At 51.5% G+C, this 16,995-nt stretch overlaps 8 protein-coding genes across 8 annotated transcripts; 5 read left to right on the top strand and 3 right to left on the bottom strand.

Moving 5' to 3' along the window:
• Positions 1 to 621: 621 nt before the first annotated feature.
• Positions 622 to 1,828, top strand: HO133_002298 (uncharacterized protein; the record flags this gene model as incomplete). Its single annotated transcript, XM_037293224.1, has 3 exons — positions 622 to 677; positions 824 to 1,281; positions 1,452 to 1,828. The coding sequence occupies 3 exons, from the start codon at positions 622 to 624 to the stop codon at positions 1,826 to 1,828; spliced, it is 891 nt and encodes a 296-aa protein (XP_037150877.1).
• Positions 1,829 to 2,864: 1,036 nt separating this feature from the next.
• On the top strand, positions 2,865 to 4,618 carry HO133_002297 (uncharacterized protein; the record flags this gene model as incomplete). Its single annotated transcript, XM_037293223.1, has 2 exons — positions 2,865 to 4,435; positions 4,597 to 4,618. The coding sequence occupies 2 exons, from the start codon at positions 2,865 to 2,867 to the stop codon at positions 4,616 to 4,618; spliced, it is 1,593 nt and encodes a 530-aa protein (XP_037150876.1).
• Positions 4,619 to 4,905: 287 nt separating this feature from the next.
• HO133_002296 (uncharacterized protein) lies at positions 4,906 to 6,475 on the top strand (the record flags this gene model as incomplete). Its single annotated transcript, XM_037293222.1, has 2 exons — positions 4,906 to 5,081; positions 5,137 to 6,475. The coding sequence occupies 2 exons, from the start codon at positions 4,906 to 4,908 to the stop codon at positions 6,473 to 6,475; spliced, it is 1,515 nt and encodes a 504-aa protein (XP_037150875.1).
• A 508-nt stretch (positions 6,476 to 6,983) lies between these two features.
• On the top strand, positions 6,984 to 8,293 carry HO133_002295 (uncharacterized protein; the record flags this gene model as incomplete). Its single annotated transcript, XM_037293221.1, has 2 exons — positions 6,984 to 7,588; positions 8,056 to 8,293. 2 exons carry the CDS (start codon positions 6,984 to 6,986, stop codon positions 8,291 to 8,293), a joined length of 843 nt encoding a protein of 280 aa, XP_037150874.1.
• Positions 8,294 to 8,698: 405 nt separating this feature from the next.
• Positions 8,699 to 9,817, bottom strand: HO133_002294 (uncharacterized protein; the record flags this gene model as incomplete). Its single annotated transcript, XM_037293220.1, has 1 exon — positions 8,699 to 9,817. The coding sequence occupies one exon, from the start codon at positions 9,815 to 9,817 to the stop codon at positions 8,699 to 8,701; it is 1,119 nt and encodes a 372-aa protein (XP_037150873.1).
• An 878-nt stretch (positions 9,818 to 10,695) lies between these two features.
• Positions 10,696 to 12,633, bottom strand: HO133_002293 (uncharacterized protein; the record flags this gene model as incomplete). Its single annotated transcript, XM_037293219.1, has 4 exons — positions 10,696 to 12,119; positions 12,168 to 12,388; positions 12,437 to 12,506; positions 12,561 to 12,633. The coding sequence occupies 4 exons, from the start codon at positions 12,631 to 12,633 to the stop codon at positions 10,696 to 10,698; spliced, it is 1,788 nt and encodes a 595-aa protein (XP_037150872.1).
• Positions 12,634 to 13,399: 766 nt separating this feature from the next.
• On the bottom strand, positions 13,400 to 13,913 carry HO133_002292 (uncharacterized protein; the record flags this gene model as incomplete). Its single annotated transcript, XM_037293218.1, has 2 exons — positions 13,400 to 13,508; positions 13,561 to 13,913. 2 exons carry the CDS (start codon positions 13,911 to 13,913, stop codon positions 13,400 to 13,402), a joined length of 462 nt encoding a protein of 153 aa, XP_037150871.1.
• A 953-nt stretch (positions 13,914 to 14,866) lies between these two features.
• On the top strand, positions 14,867 to 16,969 carry HO133_002291 (uncharacterized protein; the record flags this gene model as incomplete). Its single annotated transcript, XM_037293217.1, has 2 exons — positions 14,867 to 15,105; positions 15,160 to 16,969. The coding sequence occupies 2 exons, from the start codon at positions 14,867 to 14,869 to the stop codon at positions 16,967 to 16,969; spliced, it is 2,049 nt and encodes a 682-aa protein (XP_037150870.1).
• Between the last annotated feature and the right edge of the window lie 26 nt (positions 16,970 to 16,995).

The following is a 16,995-nucleotide window of genomic DNA, read 5'->3' as shown; positions in this document are numbered from 1 at the left end:
TGTGCGCTTAGAAGTGCTTGGAAATTACTGTACCTCTGGCCTGTATCACGCCCAAAGGAGGTCCCTAGAGTAGTTCAATTCATGCGAGGTAGCTCTAGGGTTTCCCACTAATGGGCTGCTTTCGGAGAATAGGGCTAGGGCTGGTACTAGCGCTGTTCAGGACCTTAGGTGAACCACTCCATGAATTGATACACCAGATGTTCTCAACTCACCTTAACGGATAGGTAATTGGGAGTCGTCTCTGCCAGATAAGCCAGATCCAGATGGAGGGGTCCATTTGTCAATGAAGCGGAATCAAGCCGGGCCTGAAAGCTCAACGTGGACTCAAGCGCAGATGCTTTGCGGGGAGACATCCGGCCAAATGGTTCACATTTCCACTCCTCAAACTACCGGTTGGCAGACTTGGGAGTGACGTCAAGCGACTGAAGCCTGCTCATGGGTAGGGTCGATGTATGTCTCCTGTCGGATGCTGTTCCTTCTCCGCTTTGCGGGGAAAAGCATTTCTCATCTCGCTTTTATACGAAGCCGTTGCTCTTCGCTGTCCACAGAATTATTTTCATCCACAATACTACTACACCTTGTCCAAAGCAGCTTAGAAAATATCACAGTAATATCGTCACTATGTCAAATACCAAGACCGTCTCTGTTCCTCACCTCAATGCCACTGCAGGCTACCAGTACGTACTTTCGCAGTCCGTCTTTCCCCTTTGGGACCAGAAATGGAGTCCTGAGACATATTTGAGAGTGTTCACTTTGTAGACATCTTCCAAAGCTCAATACGCGCCCTCCAATAGGCAACACTAACTTCAAAATTATCCTCCAGAATGCCCCATCCCTACGACCCATCAAAACCCACCCTCGTCCTCGTTAACTCCTTCACTACATCCTCCGACCTCTACGCTGGCCAGTATGGTAACTCCAAGCTCACCTCCGCAATGAATCTCCTGGCCATTGAGCTCCTTGGTCATGGCAAGACCCGGACTCCGCACGAGAACTTCACGTATTGGGATACTGCTCTCATGAACCTACAAGTCATGGAGTCATTGGGAGTCAAGAAGGCTTTTGTACTCGGTACAAGCCAGGGTGGTTGGATTACCGTGCGGATGGCATTGCTGGCGCCGGAGAAGATCGAAGGAATCGTGCCTCTAGGCACGAGTATGGATAGCGAGTCGGAGCGGACGAGGTCGTTAGGTTGTTGGGATGGAATCGATGCTTGCACAGGGACGATCGACAAATGGACCACGACAAAGGCTACTCCCGGTTTTGAGCCTGATGACCACTGTAAGGCACTTTTCGAAATTATCATTTCTTGTTCGAGACTGCTTTCTGAATTGCGAGACATGTTGGAGGAACAAATTACCTATTTGACTCCCTCTTTTCCACTCCTCAAACATGTCTTGTTAATCAAATCTTTGTCTACCAACGGGAATGCTGATTCCGAAATGTGCTAGTCTGCAACTTCCTGATTGACATTGGGTTTGGAAAGAATTGTGACAGCAGTGTTCGAGACTATTGGAAAAAGACAATCAAGTCCGACTACCAAGGCAACGATGGCAGAAAGAGGGCGAGAATGGCTGCTATCAACCTCAGGGACAGAGATGGGCTACATGGGAGGCTTTTCGATGTCCGATGCCCAGTAATGTGGCTCCACGGTACAAGCGATGTGGTTTACTCAATCGCAAACGCGGAACAGGAAATAAAGATGTTTGTGAACTCGCCGGAGGCTAAGCTTGTCACTGTCAAGGACGGGCAGCATTTCTTGAGTGCAAGTCATCCCAAGGAGGTAGATAATGCTTTGATTGAATTTGTGGGAAAATGGCATATGTAGAGTCAAGCTTTTGAACTACTAATAGCTTCCAAAAAGACTCCCTAGCATGACACATGGATAATCCTACCACTCTCTTTATCCAAGGAGAGCAGTCCAGTGCTTCCAAAAATGTTTTGCCTGATCTGTGCTAGCCAATTGAAGCCCGTAGGTCGTCGTGAAGGCGTGGTGACGAGTAGGCGAGTACAGCCCCACAGAACTCCGCACAGATTTGTAGACTCAATCACGATATATGCACACATACAGACAGGCACTCCATCATGCCCCAACAACCAACCATCGTCCGAAGAGTGGGAAACTGGCTAAGAAACCGGATCTCATGACCTGATGAAGAGGGGCACGGACGCATATCAGAAGAGCACGAACAGCGCCTAGCAGAGGAAGTAGAACATAGTCAAAGAGGGAGGGTGATAGAGTACAACCGTTGGATAGAGAGACAGCGACGGATTGAGCATAACCTGCGATTACAGAGGGAAAATCAAGACGAGCTACGCAATCCACGAAGGGGTCCTTTTGTGTATACGGCCCAACTGCTGCAAGTACCGGAGGGTGTGGAGAGAATCAGTAGAAGTCTTGTCCTGGACATCGAAGAGAGCGGAGTGAGATTTAGATTCGATATTATCCAAGTGTATAACGACCACGTCACTTGGGCTGTGACAGCCAGTTGGCCGGGACAGTAAGGCAAGGTAAGGGCATCTTTATGGTAGTCTTCCCAAGTTCCAATCCCTCGATTGTGCTCTTATTTTATGTGAAAAGCAAGAGATGTTGAAAAGATCGTGGAGTGGTTCCACTTGAGAAAAGCTAGTTCTCGTGGTTTCAAGGTCTAGACTGTACTTGGTTTGGGCTGTTTCTTCCCCAGCGCTTAGATGCAGGCCATCACAGGCCGCTCAAACCAATCATATCCCACCATTAGCCTCTCCCCAGTCATGTATAAACCAGCGAGGGGACGAATGCCACTCATCTCTGCGCTTCGGAAGTGTCTGCATGATCTTTCTCTTCACTTTGTCCAAAGATGCGTTGATAAGAGGAGAATCGCACAATGTCTTCCATTTTCCTTCTCCATGTCTCATACCTACCACTCCTCCAAGCTCTCTTCATTACCGCAACCACGGCTTCACCAACTGACATCTGGCACGTTAGCATTTGGGAGGCGCCGGCACCTCCACCAGGGAAAGGCCCACCACTCGACGACCACTCCCTCCGAGATCTCTCTTACCTACCAGCACAGATTGCCTCCATAATCGGCGCATACGTCCTATCTGTCCTAATCATCGGCTCTGCCATCCTATTTGTTGGACGGCGTCTTCGTCGTGCAACTCAAGCTTCACCGGGAACGCTCTCAATGGAAATGATGAAGCCTGTGAAGCATGACGTCTCCAAAGCCTTCGACCCCTCTCCAGTATCTCCTTCGAATAACAATCTCTATGGGCCAAGCCCAAACAGCACGATTGATATGAAGAACAATTGGCCAAGCCCGCAGAACAAAAACGCTAGAAACAGTGATGGTTGGGGCTCTATAGCCAAAGGTCACAGGAAGCAACCGTCTGTAGTGAGCAGCGTTGTGACTTTTGATGAGAGTGTGATTGAAGACGACAAGGAAAGGAATCAGAAGGAGATGGAGCGACTGTACGCTGCGGTGATGGAGCATGATGAGACGAAGTCCACATCTGTCTCTCATCTGCCAGACGAACAGCGACCTCAAAGCCCACCAGAGCTGCAACATCTTCGCTCTACGCAGCAGCCATTGGAACCTCCACCTCGCTCAGACACTGTGTCTCCTGCTCGAATCGCAACAAAGTCACCTCGCGCCTCTTCTAGACCTAAGCCCCTCTCATTCCACAGCCGCAACTCCTCACGTTCATCACTTGGCAGCTTCAGCAAGAAACGCGGCATTCGCAGCCTTCCCATCTCTCCTCCAATGGGCTCTCCGGACCTTGCTCCAGGGTACAACGCCGGATACGGCGAAGCAGAACCACTTACTCCTAGGGTCTATGATGACCCAGGTCCTCCACCACTCACACCACCTCAACGAAAAGCATCTCAACCGCGGGACAATGTGATGGATGCTTCGCGGCTCAGTCCGAGGAACGCGCAGTTTCAGGAACATTCCATACCGTCTATTCGGACACCACGAACCTCTATTCCCGCAGTTCCAGCGATCGAAACAATACCGGAGACATATCATCGACCAGAAATGCAGAGCAGGAACAGCAATAGGTCCAAGGCAAAGCGTACGCCTGCTCCTCTCGCACTTCGCACTCAAGCTCTTGTTGGCTCTGGGCCCGGCTCGAGCTCGAGCGCCCAGCACCATCCTCTCCGCAGTGCTCCTCTCCCTTTGCGGAACCAGCACCCAACCAACTATAACTCCGATCGTCCTCCATCTATGATCAAAGCCACAGTGCTCGAGCGCAAAGCGCCAAATGTTCAGAGTCTTCGTACGCCAATGACTGGAGTGCCGATGACACCGTACAGTCCGTATATGCCACGTACCCCACTCACACCCATGACGCCGAGTAGGCTTGTCACGAGGGCGGAGAGGAAAAGGAGGGAGAAGGAGGAGGGAAGGAGAGTGGCGACGATTGATGACGCTGTGGAGGAGGAAGCTGATATGTAAGTGGACCTCGCGGAGGCATTCGCTCCTTTTTCTGTAGGGCACTACGAATTGCCACATACGTCGCGACAGCGGAGAAGCTCTCACCTAGTCCTGCACCGCGTTTGGCAACTTCAAGTTTTTTCGTCGTCAAGAGAAATGCTAACTCCGAGACTTGCAGGTGGGGAGATGCATATCCATGATTGAATGTTGTAGGACGCGAGTGAAGGAGCTTTTCAAATCAGAAAACTATTCTATTTCGATGTAGTTCCGTGAGAGAGAGCGTACAGGCATAGCGAAAGCAGTTTGTGGGTTTGTCGTGTTGTGGTGTGTAATTTTATCATCACGAATGCGAATACCCTCACGTCACAACACAAACATCAGTTCATAACATAGCAACTTGAATCTTTCCACACTCCCTGCACAGATCAGCTTCAGCTTTAACACTAACAAAAATTTGGTACTCACATCGCTCCTGACATTCTTCACGATGCTACTTAGAGGTAACTATTGTGGTGGCAAGCACAACCCAAAGATCCACAAGAGCAGTGTGAGTCAACAGTACAGAAGACACCCCCAGCTGTTCAACGCGGCCAACCTTGCCGGAAACTGTGACCAAGCAGGAGCAAAAGGAAACAGTAGGGGGTGGGATGCTGAGATGCTGATGTAAGACTGCAGATGCCTGACGTACTCTACAATGAAAGCTGATCACCTCTTCTAGTCGTCCTGAGAGAGATTCAGAGGAGTCCGACACACATGACATAGGCATGGAACCCAAGACAGTCGAGGAGAAGACCATGGACTCGGCTGAATGGAACCGATTAGAGGAGAACGAAGACGAGGTTGTTTCGACTTTGGAAATGCTTCTGGGCGGCCCCTCCATCAATTCGCCGATGAGGGATTCACCAGTGACAATGAAGAAAGTCATAGTGACGTCTTCATCGAAAACCATGAAATCAACCGATTCGGAGCCTGAGGACTCGGATGAGATGGATACCGCTACTACCACTACGGACCATGATACGGATGCTACCGCAAGTTCAGACGAGACAAATACCATTCGGAATGAGGGTATGCTTCCAGTCGAAGACCTCTACCCAAAGTTTACGGTCGAGAAGTATAACAAGAATCCAGCAGGAGAGTCCGACAAGACAGGTGCTATCAAAGACTATAATATGAATCCATTCCGAGAGTCCGATGAAACATCCGCAACCGGGAACCACAATATGGATCTAGCAAACGAGCCCGTCAAAACATCTACTTGTGCGGACCACGAACAGAAACCAGCAAAGGAGCCCAACGAGACTTCCAACACTGCGGACCTCCGAACGAGCACGGTCGAATCCTCCAACAACAAAAAGGTAGAATACAGGCCATTCAACTTGCTGGGCTGTCCCGACAACGTTGTTCACCAGATTCTCCGTTGTGTCCTTTTCAGCGATGAGCAGATCAAACCATTCTGGAATGTCGGCGCCCTCGAAGTCGCCGCGGAAAAGTCAGGAAAAGAGAACTTTACCACGGTTCTCGTAGCTTTCGCGGGCAGCAAGAAGCTCGTCGACGAAGCCACTACGATCCTCTACGGCGAGAATGTTTTCAAACTTCAGCACGCTAAGGTCTCACTGTGGTGGCTCAAGCGCATTGGATCCAATATCTCCAAGATCAAACGCCTTGCAATTTCAGTCGAAGAGGGTGTGATGGACCAATTCGGGACTCGTTCCGAGACGCTCTGGTACTCAATCTTCCTCTTGCTCGAAGCGAAGCACAGACTCCAGTGCCTGAAAGTCAGTTTCGCGGATTGGGGCAATGGGGTTGATGAGGGTGATGGGCTTGATCCGGACAGGGACATTTACGTCTGGGAGCCGCGATATGGTATCCTTAGGACGCTGTTGAGCTTCCGAGGACTAGAGTTGGCATTCATTACGCCAGGACCCTACGTGGGTGAGTGCTACGCAGATTTGCTTCAGGATGCTCTTATCATGAGTCCAGGCCAGTCGAACGAAGAATTGACCGAGTTTGAGCAAGAGGTTCAGGAACCGAAGAGAACCAAGTACCTGTTCTAATGGATCATCAAGGCGATGTCATAGGGGCTGATGTGAAGGGTATGTGCACAGGCATACCGCAGGATGCTATTGTTCTGGACCGGGGTCAGACGAGCAACGACTCGTTCATTTTGAGCAAGATGTTCAGGGACCGCAGCGGGCGACATACACATTCTTACGGATCTCCAAGGCCATGAGGCTTTCGTTGGACATCCTTCCGCGATCAGACCATCGTCGTGTTCCTTGACGGTCGGTATCCAATGATGGCATCCGAACCCCGCTTCGTCAGGCTCACCGCATTACACTTTTGGCCCAACGGGTCAAGGGAACCCAGTCATATTACTGCATTTGGATGCTCGCCAGCCGAGCAGCGAGCAACACCGAGCATTAATACGTGACCGATCTTACCCCTCCACCCCCTTTCGTCTTTTCCTCCCATGCGGTGACTTTTGTCGGTACGTCGGACACCAAGTATAAGTAGGCCTTAGCTCTCCGCTCCCTCTTCCAGTGCGCCCTCAGCGCGAGCACCATGGCCTCACTCACCCCATCGTCCGTCATCCACATCCATGCCTACCCGCCCCCCATCTTCGCCTCCGCCCCCGTCCCCGAAACAAGCCCTTCCTCCTCCTCCTCCTCCTCCACCGCCACCGCTGCCAAAGATCCCACCCCCCCAGCAACCCCGGCACCCCCAACCCCGGAACCAGAACCCCCCACCTCCCACCTCTCGACCCCCCAACTCCTCCCGGCCCCCCGGACCCTCATCCCCGCCTCCGCCCTCGCGGCCAAGGCCACCTCGACGAAGACGACCGGCGCCGCTGCCAAGCCGGTCGTCACGCGGGAAGGTCCCGTGGAGGTCGAACCGCCTCCTCCTTCTTCTTCTTCTTCTCCTTCTTCTTCTTCGTCGTCGAAAAAGGACGGAAAGGCGGTGGCGGAACGGCCCAGGACCAGGAATGGGTATTTGCCGCCTGGGACGGACGTTGCGGGTGGTGTTGGGATGGGGAAGGGGAAGATGGGGAAGATGGGGAAAGCGGGTGGGGATGGGGATGGGAAGGGGAAGTGGGTGAGGTATCGGGTCGTGGAGAGTGGGATCACGACGACGGTGGAGGGGTTGGAGGGGGGGGGGAGGAGGACTGTGTGGGTTTTTTTTCTCTTTCTGTTTTGTTTTTTTTGTTTTGTTTGGGGGTTTGGGGTTTTTTTGGTTCGGGTTTGCGCGGTTTGTTTTTGATTGTTTGTTTCGTTTCTGCGCGGTTTGTTTGTTTGTTTGTTTCGTTTCTGCGCGGTTTGTTTGTTTGTTTGTTTCGTTTCTGCGTGGTTTGTTTGTCCAAGTGCTTGGTTGGAAGATCGGGGATGAGATGGTTCGTTGGTTGGAGATGAGTGGGATGGATGATGGCGGGTTATCGTCGTCGTGAGACAGACTGCTTTTTCGTTCCCTACTGCTTCTGCTTCGGGTTTTCATCCTGTTATTTTCTATCCTATTCTTTGTTACTCCACTCCACTTCTATCATATGTACTCATGGCTTCCTCTACTTGTTCCACTCATTTGCTTCTTACTTATCACCTCCCTCACAAAAGCAACACTGACGCCCGTATCGTGCGTGCAGATGGGTGCGAACGGATAGGGAAGTTACCGTACGTACCGCTTTACTATCCATCCATACCTCATCCATCCGCACAACACTCCCTCCCCTATCACAATCCATCCATCCTAACGGACAGATCCAGGTCCTGATCGAGCCGGCCGAGGGGGACAAGGCCAAGGAAGAGAAGGAGCAGAAGAAGGAGACGATCGTGGGAGGGTCGAGTGCGAGGCGGAGGGCGAGGGTGGCGGGGTCGCGCTGAGGGGTTGGTGTGGAGAGGGAGGCTGGACTGGAGTGGAGTGGAGTGATGGGGTTGGCGGATGGATGGATGGGTAGGGAAGATGTGCGTATGGGTTGACGATTTGATGACTTTGATGGGATTCTGTCACGCAGGAGGGGAGGGATATCGGGTGGATGTTTGATGAGAAACGAGCTTTACGAACATGGGCAAGGTAGGGCTTTGAAGTAATAGGAATGACTGTCATTATCTGGTATCTTATGTTATAACAATGGCTGTTTCTCTCCTCGCCCATCGATCGATCAGACAAAAGCAAAAACTTTTCCACCGGGGTATCCAATCGTCCCTTCGTAATGTGATAGCGCATCCTTCAAAGTCCGTGGTGAAAAGCAACAGCCATCCCATCCTCCTGAATGCATGTCAGGGTTCTCACCACCAAGCTGCAACATCCTTCCTTCCCGACACGTCCTCATCCGCACACTCTATCCTGCCTTCGACGCCCTTTCCTTTCTGCCTTCTCTCATCTCTCAGAGAGATGTCCCTAAGGATACTCTCCAACGTCTCATCGTCACCCACACGAATCTCTACCACCTCTGCATCTTCGCGCCGGGAGAGCAGTTCGTCGTTCTCCGCGCAAGGCCAGGGGATGCTGATGAAAGGGAGATCTTCGTCTCGGACCTCGCCTTCTTCCTCGCTGTCGGAGTCTGCATCTTCTTCCCTTCTATGTTCAAGGTCAGCGATGTTGGGGTCCCAGCTCTCCTTCTCGCCATCCCTCAATCCTCGCTTGAATTCGTCATAAGCGCGTACGGCTTTGCCTTTGCCTTTGGAGGACGAACAGTCTAGACCATCATCCCACTGACCCTCGACTTCCAATGCGCTAGAAGCAGGTAGCCATTCATTTGGTGCGAGATGAAAGGAAGGGATGAAGGGTTCGCGGTGGCTGGAATGGTCGGAGGGATCGAGGTGGCCATCAGGTACGCCTGGGGTGGATAGAGTGGGGAGAGTCATCGGGGCGGAGATGTTGTGTGTTTCGTCAGCTGGATTGTTGGGGACGTCATAGGCGGCCGGGGAGACGACGCGAGCTGGAGCGCCTGTAAGTTCTTCGTTCGTGGGGTTTGAACAAGAATTGGAGTCAGAGTGGTTGTCATCTTCATTAGCTCCGACTGCTTGTGGTGATTGCCCTGATGCGGTATGTTCTTGGACTTGGCCGTCTTCGTCGACGAATCTTGAGTCCCAATTCTCATTAGTCGAGTCCCAGGTACCTTCGTTAGTTGGACCGGTCGGATACAGGCCTTCATGCGGCGCAACTGCACCGTTGACTTCATCTGAATCCTCAGGACCCCAGCCAGACCCTTCCCCACCCTCCTCATCTGGATTGTTCTCAGCATCCAGACATTGCCGCTCATAAGAGCTCAACGGCTCTTCGTAGTCATGGTAAGATGCGCCGATGGGAGTGGAGTGCCTATAGTATGACTCGCCAAGGTCCTCTGCCATGAGCTGAGCGATGAGGGCTTCGGTCGCTGCGTCGACACCTGAGGAGGAAGTCATGGTGATATTATAGATTGAATTGGAAGAGCAAGGCGGTCAGAAAAACTCCAGAAGTTTCGGAGAAGACTGAGTAGGATGAGGCAGGTGGTATGACAATGGTTGTATCGGATAGGTGGTGCGGCGGCTCGATGTCAGTCAGTCCTCCCACAATGTGAAGCGCTGTGTCGTGATTGATGTGCAACAATCGGTATGTAAGACCCAAAGCTGAAGCAGGAGTAAAAAGTGAGTACAGAATATGGTGTTGTGAAACCTTGAGGAAGGAAGGAGGAGGAAAGAGCGTCCTGTAATAGGTGAGTGCGCTCTGTGTTCAAGGTTGAGGCCAAGTGAGATGAATACTGAATGTTAGAAAGAGGGCGCCAAGGATGAGTGAATTGGAGAATATAAAGAGTCATAGTCAAAGTGTGAAGCGCTGGTTTCAACGGCCGACCCGTGGCTCTGGCTCTCTCCCTATAAGGCTTGAATCTTGATTGTGTTTCGAAGGCCTTGACACTCTAAAGTAATCCATCGCAAGCGTTTCAGAAAACTCGCTTGGAGGGGTACGCTCGGCGAGTGCGACCGGAAGGAACAGACCTCATTTGCAAGGCGGGGCTCGAGGCAGCCAGTAAGTCGGCTGCGATAGAGTTGTAGCATACATATATCATGGATTAATGAGGCCGTGATCATGAGGAACAATGGCGGGACCACGATAAAAGGGTTAGTGGGCAAATAATGCATCCTTTGAGTAGCGTCGACGAGAGACAGACTTCTACCAGCTTAGAGGAGAGAGAGCATCGCCGACTCAATGGTATCAAAATCTGAGTGAGCACACAAATGGCAAATAGAAAACTCCGCTATGCATAGGCTGCCATAGCTCTGCCTGCTTGACCCCAAAGCACGCTTTACAAGTCAATCAAACTTCCTCCCTGCTGTTGACCTTGATGCGATTGCTGGGCTCCGAAGGGGTTGTTGTTTGCCTGCCCAAATGGACTTCCTCCAAAACCATTAATGCCTGCTGGTCCCGTCTGCGCTGGTGCCATGCGGTTTTGCTGTTGCTGTGCTCCGTAACCACCTTGCATCTGAGGACCGCCAGTGAATTGTTGACTGAAGAATGGATTGTTCCCTGTTTGGGATGCATGCAACTTGTTGAGGCCTTGCCCGGAGCTGTTGACGAAGGTACCTGGCGCCGTGTGCTGGGATGGAATACGCGTCTCGCCCGTATTACCAAAGGTATCCATGCCTTCGCCCGAGGCTAACAGAGCGTTGAGCCGCTCATGCTGAGGGTTTTGTGCTTTGTGTGGTGTAGCGGTTTGCTGAGGCGCCTGGTAGTTGGCAATCGGGTTGAAGGCAGATTGGTTGTTGAAATTCGTCGCAGTTCTTTGCTCTGCAAGAGAGCTCAAGGATGGTGGGCCAGTTTGCTGCTGCTGGGCTGGTGGACGAGCCGACGCGAAAGGATTATTTGATCCAGTCGGCATAGGCTTTAATGCATCATACTGTGTCTGGTTCGTAGCCCAAGGATTGTGGCTACCTGCTTGTGGTGCAGGCGAGCTGGTTTGTTGCGGCTGCTGTTGCTGGAATTGGTTGCCAAATCCGTTCTGTTGCTGTGTGTATGGATTGTTCAAGTTGTCAAACGCAGTCTGCTGTGGCTGGATTGTTGATTGCGGTTGCATGTAATTTGGTTGTTGCTGCTGGAATTGTGATTGGTCAAACCCTGTCTGTTGAGGTTGAAACCCGTTCTGAAAGCCAGTCTGCTGGTTCTGGAAGCCGGTAGGCTGTGAATATGCATTATTGAGAAAGCCCGTAGATTGTGGCTGTTGCGGCTGCTGGTCCACGGGATTGCCAAACCAGTCTACCGCACCCTGCTGCTGATAGCCCTGATTGAAGCCTGTGTACTGTGGTTGTTGACTGCTGGGGGCTGGGGTATCATCAAACAGTGACGTAGCATTGCTCTCTTCCAACTCCCGCCTGCGCAACTCCTCCTCTTCTTTGCTAAGCTTTATGGCTTTTGCTAAGTCATCGTCCGGCGGAGGCTCTGTAGCTGTGTTCCTTCGTTTTCTATCCTCCTCTGCCTCGTACTTGCTAGCTTCAATTGCTAGCTTGTACTCCGCATCTTCCTCGTCGGTAGCGTTCTGCTTGCGCCTTTCGGGTCTACGTCGTGGGGGTGTTGAGAGATCACCGCCACTACCACCCCCATATCCGGATCCCTGAGGTCCAAATTCTTCGATACCAGTGACTCTCGACTTCCAAGTCTTTCGATCAGACCGCTCAGTCCGTAGGCGCTCCTCATCCAGGACTAATGATGTAAGTTCTTTTGCGGAGACTCGTACTAGTCTTCATCAGCTCTGGTCGAAGCGCAACACCTATCTCTGCTCACCGTTTTGCCCAACGTCTTTGCCGTCATCATCAACGTATTGAAATTCCCTCAGAGTCTTTATGATGTAAACGTTCTTGCGAGCCCAAGTGACGACCAGTTCTGATCCTTCGTGGAGACAATAATCTAGCACTTTCAGCGACTTGAGGACATGGCGCCAATTCTTGCCCTTGTCGTTCATCCGCTTGTCGAGCATATCCATTATTTCGTAGAAGTCGTTAGAACTAACTAGGCTTAGTAATGCAGGCGACGAAAGAGGATGGTGACTATACCCATTGAAGGTCAATTGAGCGATCTCGCTCATCTCTGTGCCTGTAGGTCCCCATGGATCATTGCTCGTGGCTGATAGCGAATGATTAGTTGCTGCGCTATCATTGGCTCTTGGGTGGCGCATACCATTTCGAACCTTGACTTGGACATGAGAATAGCCTTTGGTAACGTTCTTTACGCTTCGAACGACTTTCGACATGGTCGCGATATAGGGAAGGGTTTGGCCTGAGGCCTAGGAGGGTGCTCCGATGGCACAGGAGCTGTTGGCAGCCGCAAAATCCCCGGAACAGGCTATCTAGTGTAACGCAAAGGCCAACGGAGGTGCTAGCCGCGTGATGACTGTGGGCCAAAGGAAAGAGCCTGTGTAAGCTTCTATGAGCAGCTCAACCAAAAGATGTGCAAAATCAGGTTGTAGCTACGAAGAATAGATTTATGGGCGAATTCGTTATACCACTCTCGTCCGGTACAGAAGGAATGACGTTGGGAAGAAGCTCTGGTATCGGTGTCGGCGGGATACCTTGGCAGCGCTAGTCAGCCAAATTCGCCACTCCTCCTCGGCCGAGGCTCGAGGGGCTGGCTGTGACAAAGATCCAACGCGTCGTCACTTAGGTATCAGATTACGTGTCGTAGGCGCTGGTATGATCAGCTTACGGGTAGACTCTGCTGCATGCCACTGGATATCATTTGCTCTATCATACACTGTGCTGGTCATACTGTAAATGCAAAGCGACTTCGCCGAGGCCAGCATTCCGGCTCCCCATAAAGCAGAAAGGCAGACATTGTCTGTTCCCCTGGAATTAACATAGCTAGGTACCAGATTCTGGCCCAGTATCCTTGTGCTACATCGTCCTGCACAGCGATTTCATACACCGTTGCCGGAATGGTGTCACTTCTGCAATTGGAGTCCAGGTGCCTGGAAGTCACACGTCTCATGTCTCCATGACACGAATCTGCGGTAGAGGTGGCTATGGTGCAAAGTGGACCGCGTAACGTCCAAACATTAGGCTGCCCAGAAATATGCCACCGAGGACAGAAAGGAAGTAGCCGACGTTCATGGTCATCACCGCCAACATGCTGCAGAGAGATTAGCATGTAAATCTTCCGATCGGGTGCGCCAACGACTGACAGCAGATATCCGACCCCAGCGACTACTGTATCGAGCAGTGCCCTAGGCACATCCGTAGTGATCCTCCACGGCCAGCTTCTCCTCTCCTTTCCGCCGCCGGCTCCAATACCCTTCTCACCAAGTCTGGCTGCCTCGTCGTCCTGCTTCTTACCAGAGACTATGAATGGTCGTCGCTTGAGCTCGACATTTCGCCATCCACGCTCCTGCATTGCCCTATAGGAGAAGAGACCACGGAAAATGGCGGCTAGGATGATTATGAAGATACAAGTGCCAGCGTACTGGCCCGTTGTTGCAGGTGTCCATTTGGTTGAGTAAAGTGGGGTGCTTGTAGAGGTGAAGAGAGTGCCCATCATTGAGGACATAGAGCCGTCGTTAGTGGAAAGCGAAGTGGATGAAGACATGTCCATGACGCAAACAGCAAACCACCCGAGGAGCGTGTGAGGTTCGACAGTACTGTGAGATTCTGAGATGGTGATAAAGCTTTTTGTGATGAAGAAAAAGAGGAGAAAAGATGAGATTGGGTTAATTTGGGCGGCAAGTAAGAGCAACTGACTTGGGCATGGATGAGGAAAGTAGACAAGGCTGTAAACATTCTAGATGTTTAAAAGAAGGGAAGTTGCAGCTGGGGCGGAAAAGTCAGGTAAAGTAAAGTACATGTAAGCAACGGTCTCGGTCTTTTGATCTCGACCCTGTGTACATATGTACATGTAAGGAAGGGTGGTGACGGCACAAGGGCATCAGAAACCGGAAACAATATTTGAAGAATGATCTACTCTTTGTTCTTTCAATGTAACGTCTATCATTCAACGCCGCCGCCATACAGTTGCCGTCTTATAGTGAAGGATGAGGATGAGGGCGGAGAGAGAGAGAAAGATTGAGCAAGTTTGAGAGCGCTAAAGTATCTAGTGTGACGCTAAGGATAGAATCTCATTCACCGAGCCTGTTGTTCTCGGAGACCACATGGGCAAAGATGACAATTCTTCTTCTTTCCTACACTGTAGTATATTACTGTAGTATTAGTAGAAGAGGCATCATGAAGCAATAGTGGAGAAGATGATTACCTTTTTATTATTATTATTATCATTTATTATGGCATCTCGCATTTTCTTACATGTGCTGCGCGTGCTCGTGTTCTGGCCGACCTTCCCTGAACCAATCAATCACTCCCACCCTCCATGACCTAATCAATGTTCTCTGAGGTACTCTTTCCTCTTGCCATTCAATATATATCTTGCTGTGAGACTTTCCCGCGCTTCAAACATTCCACCGCATAGACAGTCTTTACATTCCTCGGCGCCTCATCACAATGGACACATCAATGTCCATGCCCGCCATGGGCGACGACTCGTCCTCTGCTTTGAATTCTTCTGGCGTTGACTTTTCAAATGATACCCAGGCCATGGATTTTCTGGGAGAGATCCTCGATGACAGCGATTTGCAGATTTCTGGAAATGCATTTGCAAGATACTTTTGGTATGGCGTCGTCATTGTCATTGGCATCGCTGCAATCTTCAACATGGTTCAGATGGCGATACTCAAGTTGAGGTATCTCCTTTCTCTCCTACTTCGAACAACGGACGAATGCTAATCGTGCGCGAGATTCCGGGCTGCTGCTGCCAACGCAACACGTCCAGCTAAACCGAGCAATATCATTAGCAAATCCCTGGCTACCATTACCGCCATACTCCGTGAGGTATCTTATCTACAGTTCACCCCGACCAGAAGAACTTTCTGGCTCAAGGTCCCACCATTGGGCACCATCAGTCTTCTTCTGGCCTACCTTGGCTTCGTCCTTGCTCTCGAGTTCATCGATAATGACGTCCCAGGTGCGCAACACTACCAAGCGCTAGGTATCCGAGCAGCATGGCTGGCCGTGGCTCAAGTCCCTCTCTTGATTCTTCTTGCTGCCAAGCACAATCTCATTGGCCTCGTCACCGGTGTCTCCTACGAGCGGCTTAACGTACTTCATCGATGGGTGTCTCGGGTCCTCCTCCTTCTTGCTACCTTGCACTTGGGCTACCAGAACTACGGGTGGAGTCTGTACGGCCTGGTGCATATGGAATGGTCTACGGATAGCTGCCCACCAACTGGTATCGCCGCATATGCTATACTGCTCTGGCTCAACCTGAGCACTTTAGCGCCATTTCGGAACTTTTCCTACGAATTCTTTGTCATCCAGCACCTGATCACCTTCTTCGGATTCATCATTGCCATAATGATTCATCTGCCATCCACCGCCCTGTACTCCCGTGTCTACATATACATCCCCATTGCATTGTATATCGTGGACCGCCTCATCCGGATTTTGCGCTTCGCATACAATAACATCCACCCTGGCCGCGCTACTTTGATAGCCTTCGAAGGCGGCGTAACTAGGATTCGTGTCCCAATTAAGCACGTCCAGAAATGGAGACCTGGTGCTCACGTCCTTCTCAAGGTCCCACGCCTTGGTTTCATTCAATCCCACCCCGCTACAATCGCATCAGTGCCTTCATCGCACAACAATGACCTAGTCTTCATCCTGAAAGCACACAAAGGCTTCACAAACCGCCTCCTGACATCCGCGACCTCATCCACCGCCACTCTGTTACCAAGGACCCAACAGGACGCCATAGCACCCCAACAAACCCACATAGCCCTAATCGAAGGTCCTTACGGCGGCTCCCACGCCGACTTCGCTGCATTCGACACCGTCTTCCTGATCGCCGGCTCCACTGGCGTAACATTCATCCTCCCCCAACTCCTCGACATTGCCCACCGTGCCTCATCCCAACGACTGCCGGTTCGCCGTATAGAATTCGTCTGGGTAATTAAGAACAGCTCCTGGACGTCTTGGATCTCCGAAGAACTGTCTGGGGCCGTCGCTCAGCTCCGTGCTTCCGGCATAGACGTCGAAATCAGGATCTTCGTAACCTGTGACGGGGCTTTCACCGAATCATCCGACACGACGAAGAAAACAGGATGCCAATGCGACAAGTCCCTCGGACCATGTTGCTGCGTCCGCAATTCCCTTCCAACAACCGATGACGCCGATACCGCAAACGTGAGCAGACCAGACTCAACCAGCTCCACTGACCTAGACGAAAACCCTACCGCCATTCCAACGATCACAACCGCAATCCCACCACCAAACCCCCCCTGCTGCAACAATAAGACGAAGCAGAAGAACAACACCGCCCCCACCATCTCCTCCTTTGCATCACTCATCTCCGGCCGTCCGCCCATCTCCGACCTCTTGTGGAAAACCCTCAATCGCGCAGAGGGCGAGACCGGCGTGGCGGTGTGCGGACCGTTGGGATTGAACGCGACGGTCAGGATGGCGGTGGCGGAGATCAGTAATGAGAGGGCTGTGCACAAGGGGACTGGAGCGCAGGGGATATATCTGCACGCTGAGGGGTTCTGCTGGTAGGGGGGCATGGATGGAAGATTTCCGTT

The sequence above is a fragment of the Letharia lupina genome (genome assembly GCF_014066315.1).
Source record: "Letharia lupina isolate WasteWater1 chromosome Unknown contig_14, whole genome shotgun sequence".
Taxonomy (NCBI): Eukaryota; Fungi; Ascomycota; class Lecanoromycetes; order Lecanorales; family Parmeliaceae; genus Letharia; species Letharia lupina.
The sequence above is the reverse complement of the archived record's forward strand: the minus strand, read 5'-3'. Positions and strand labels throughout refer to the sequence as shown.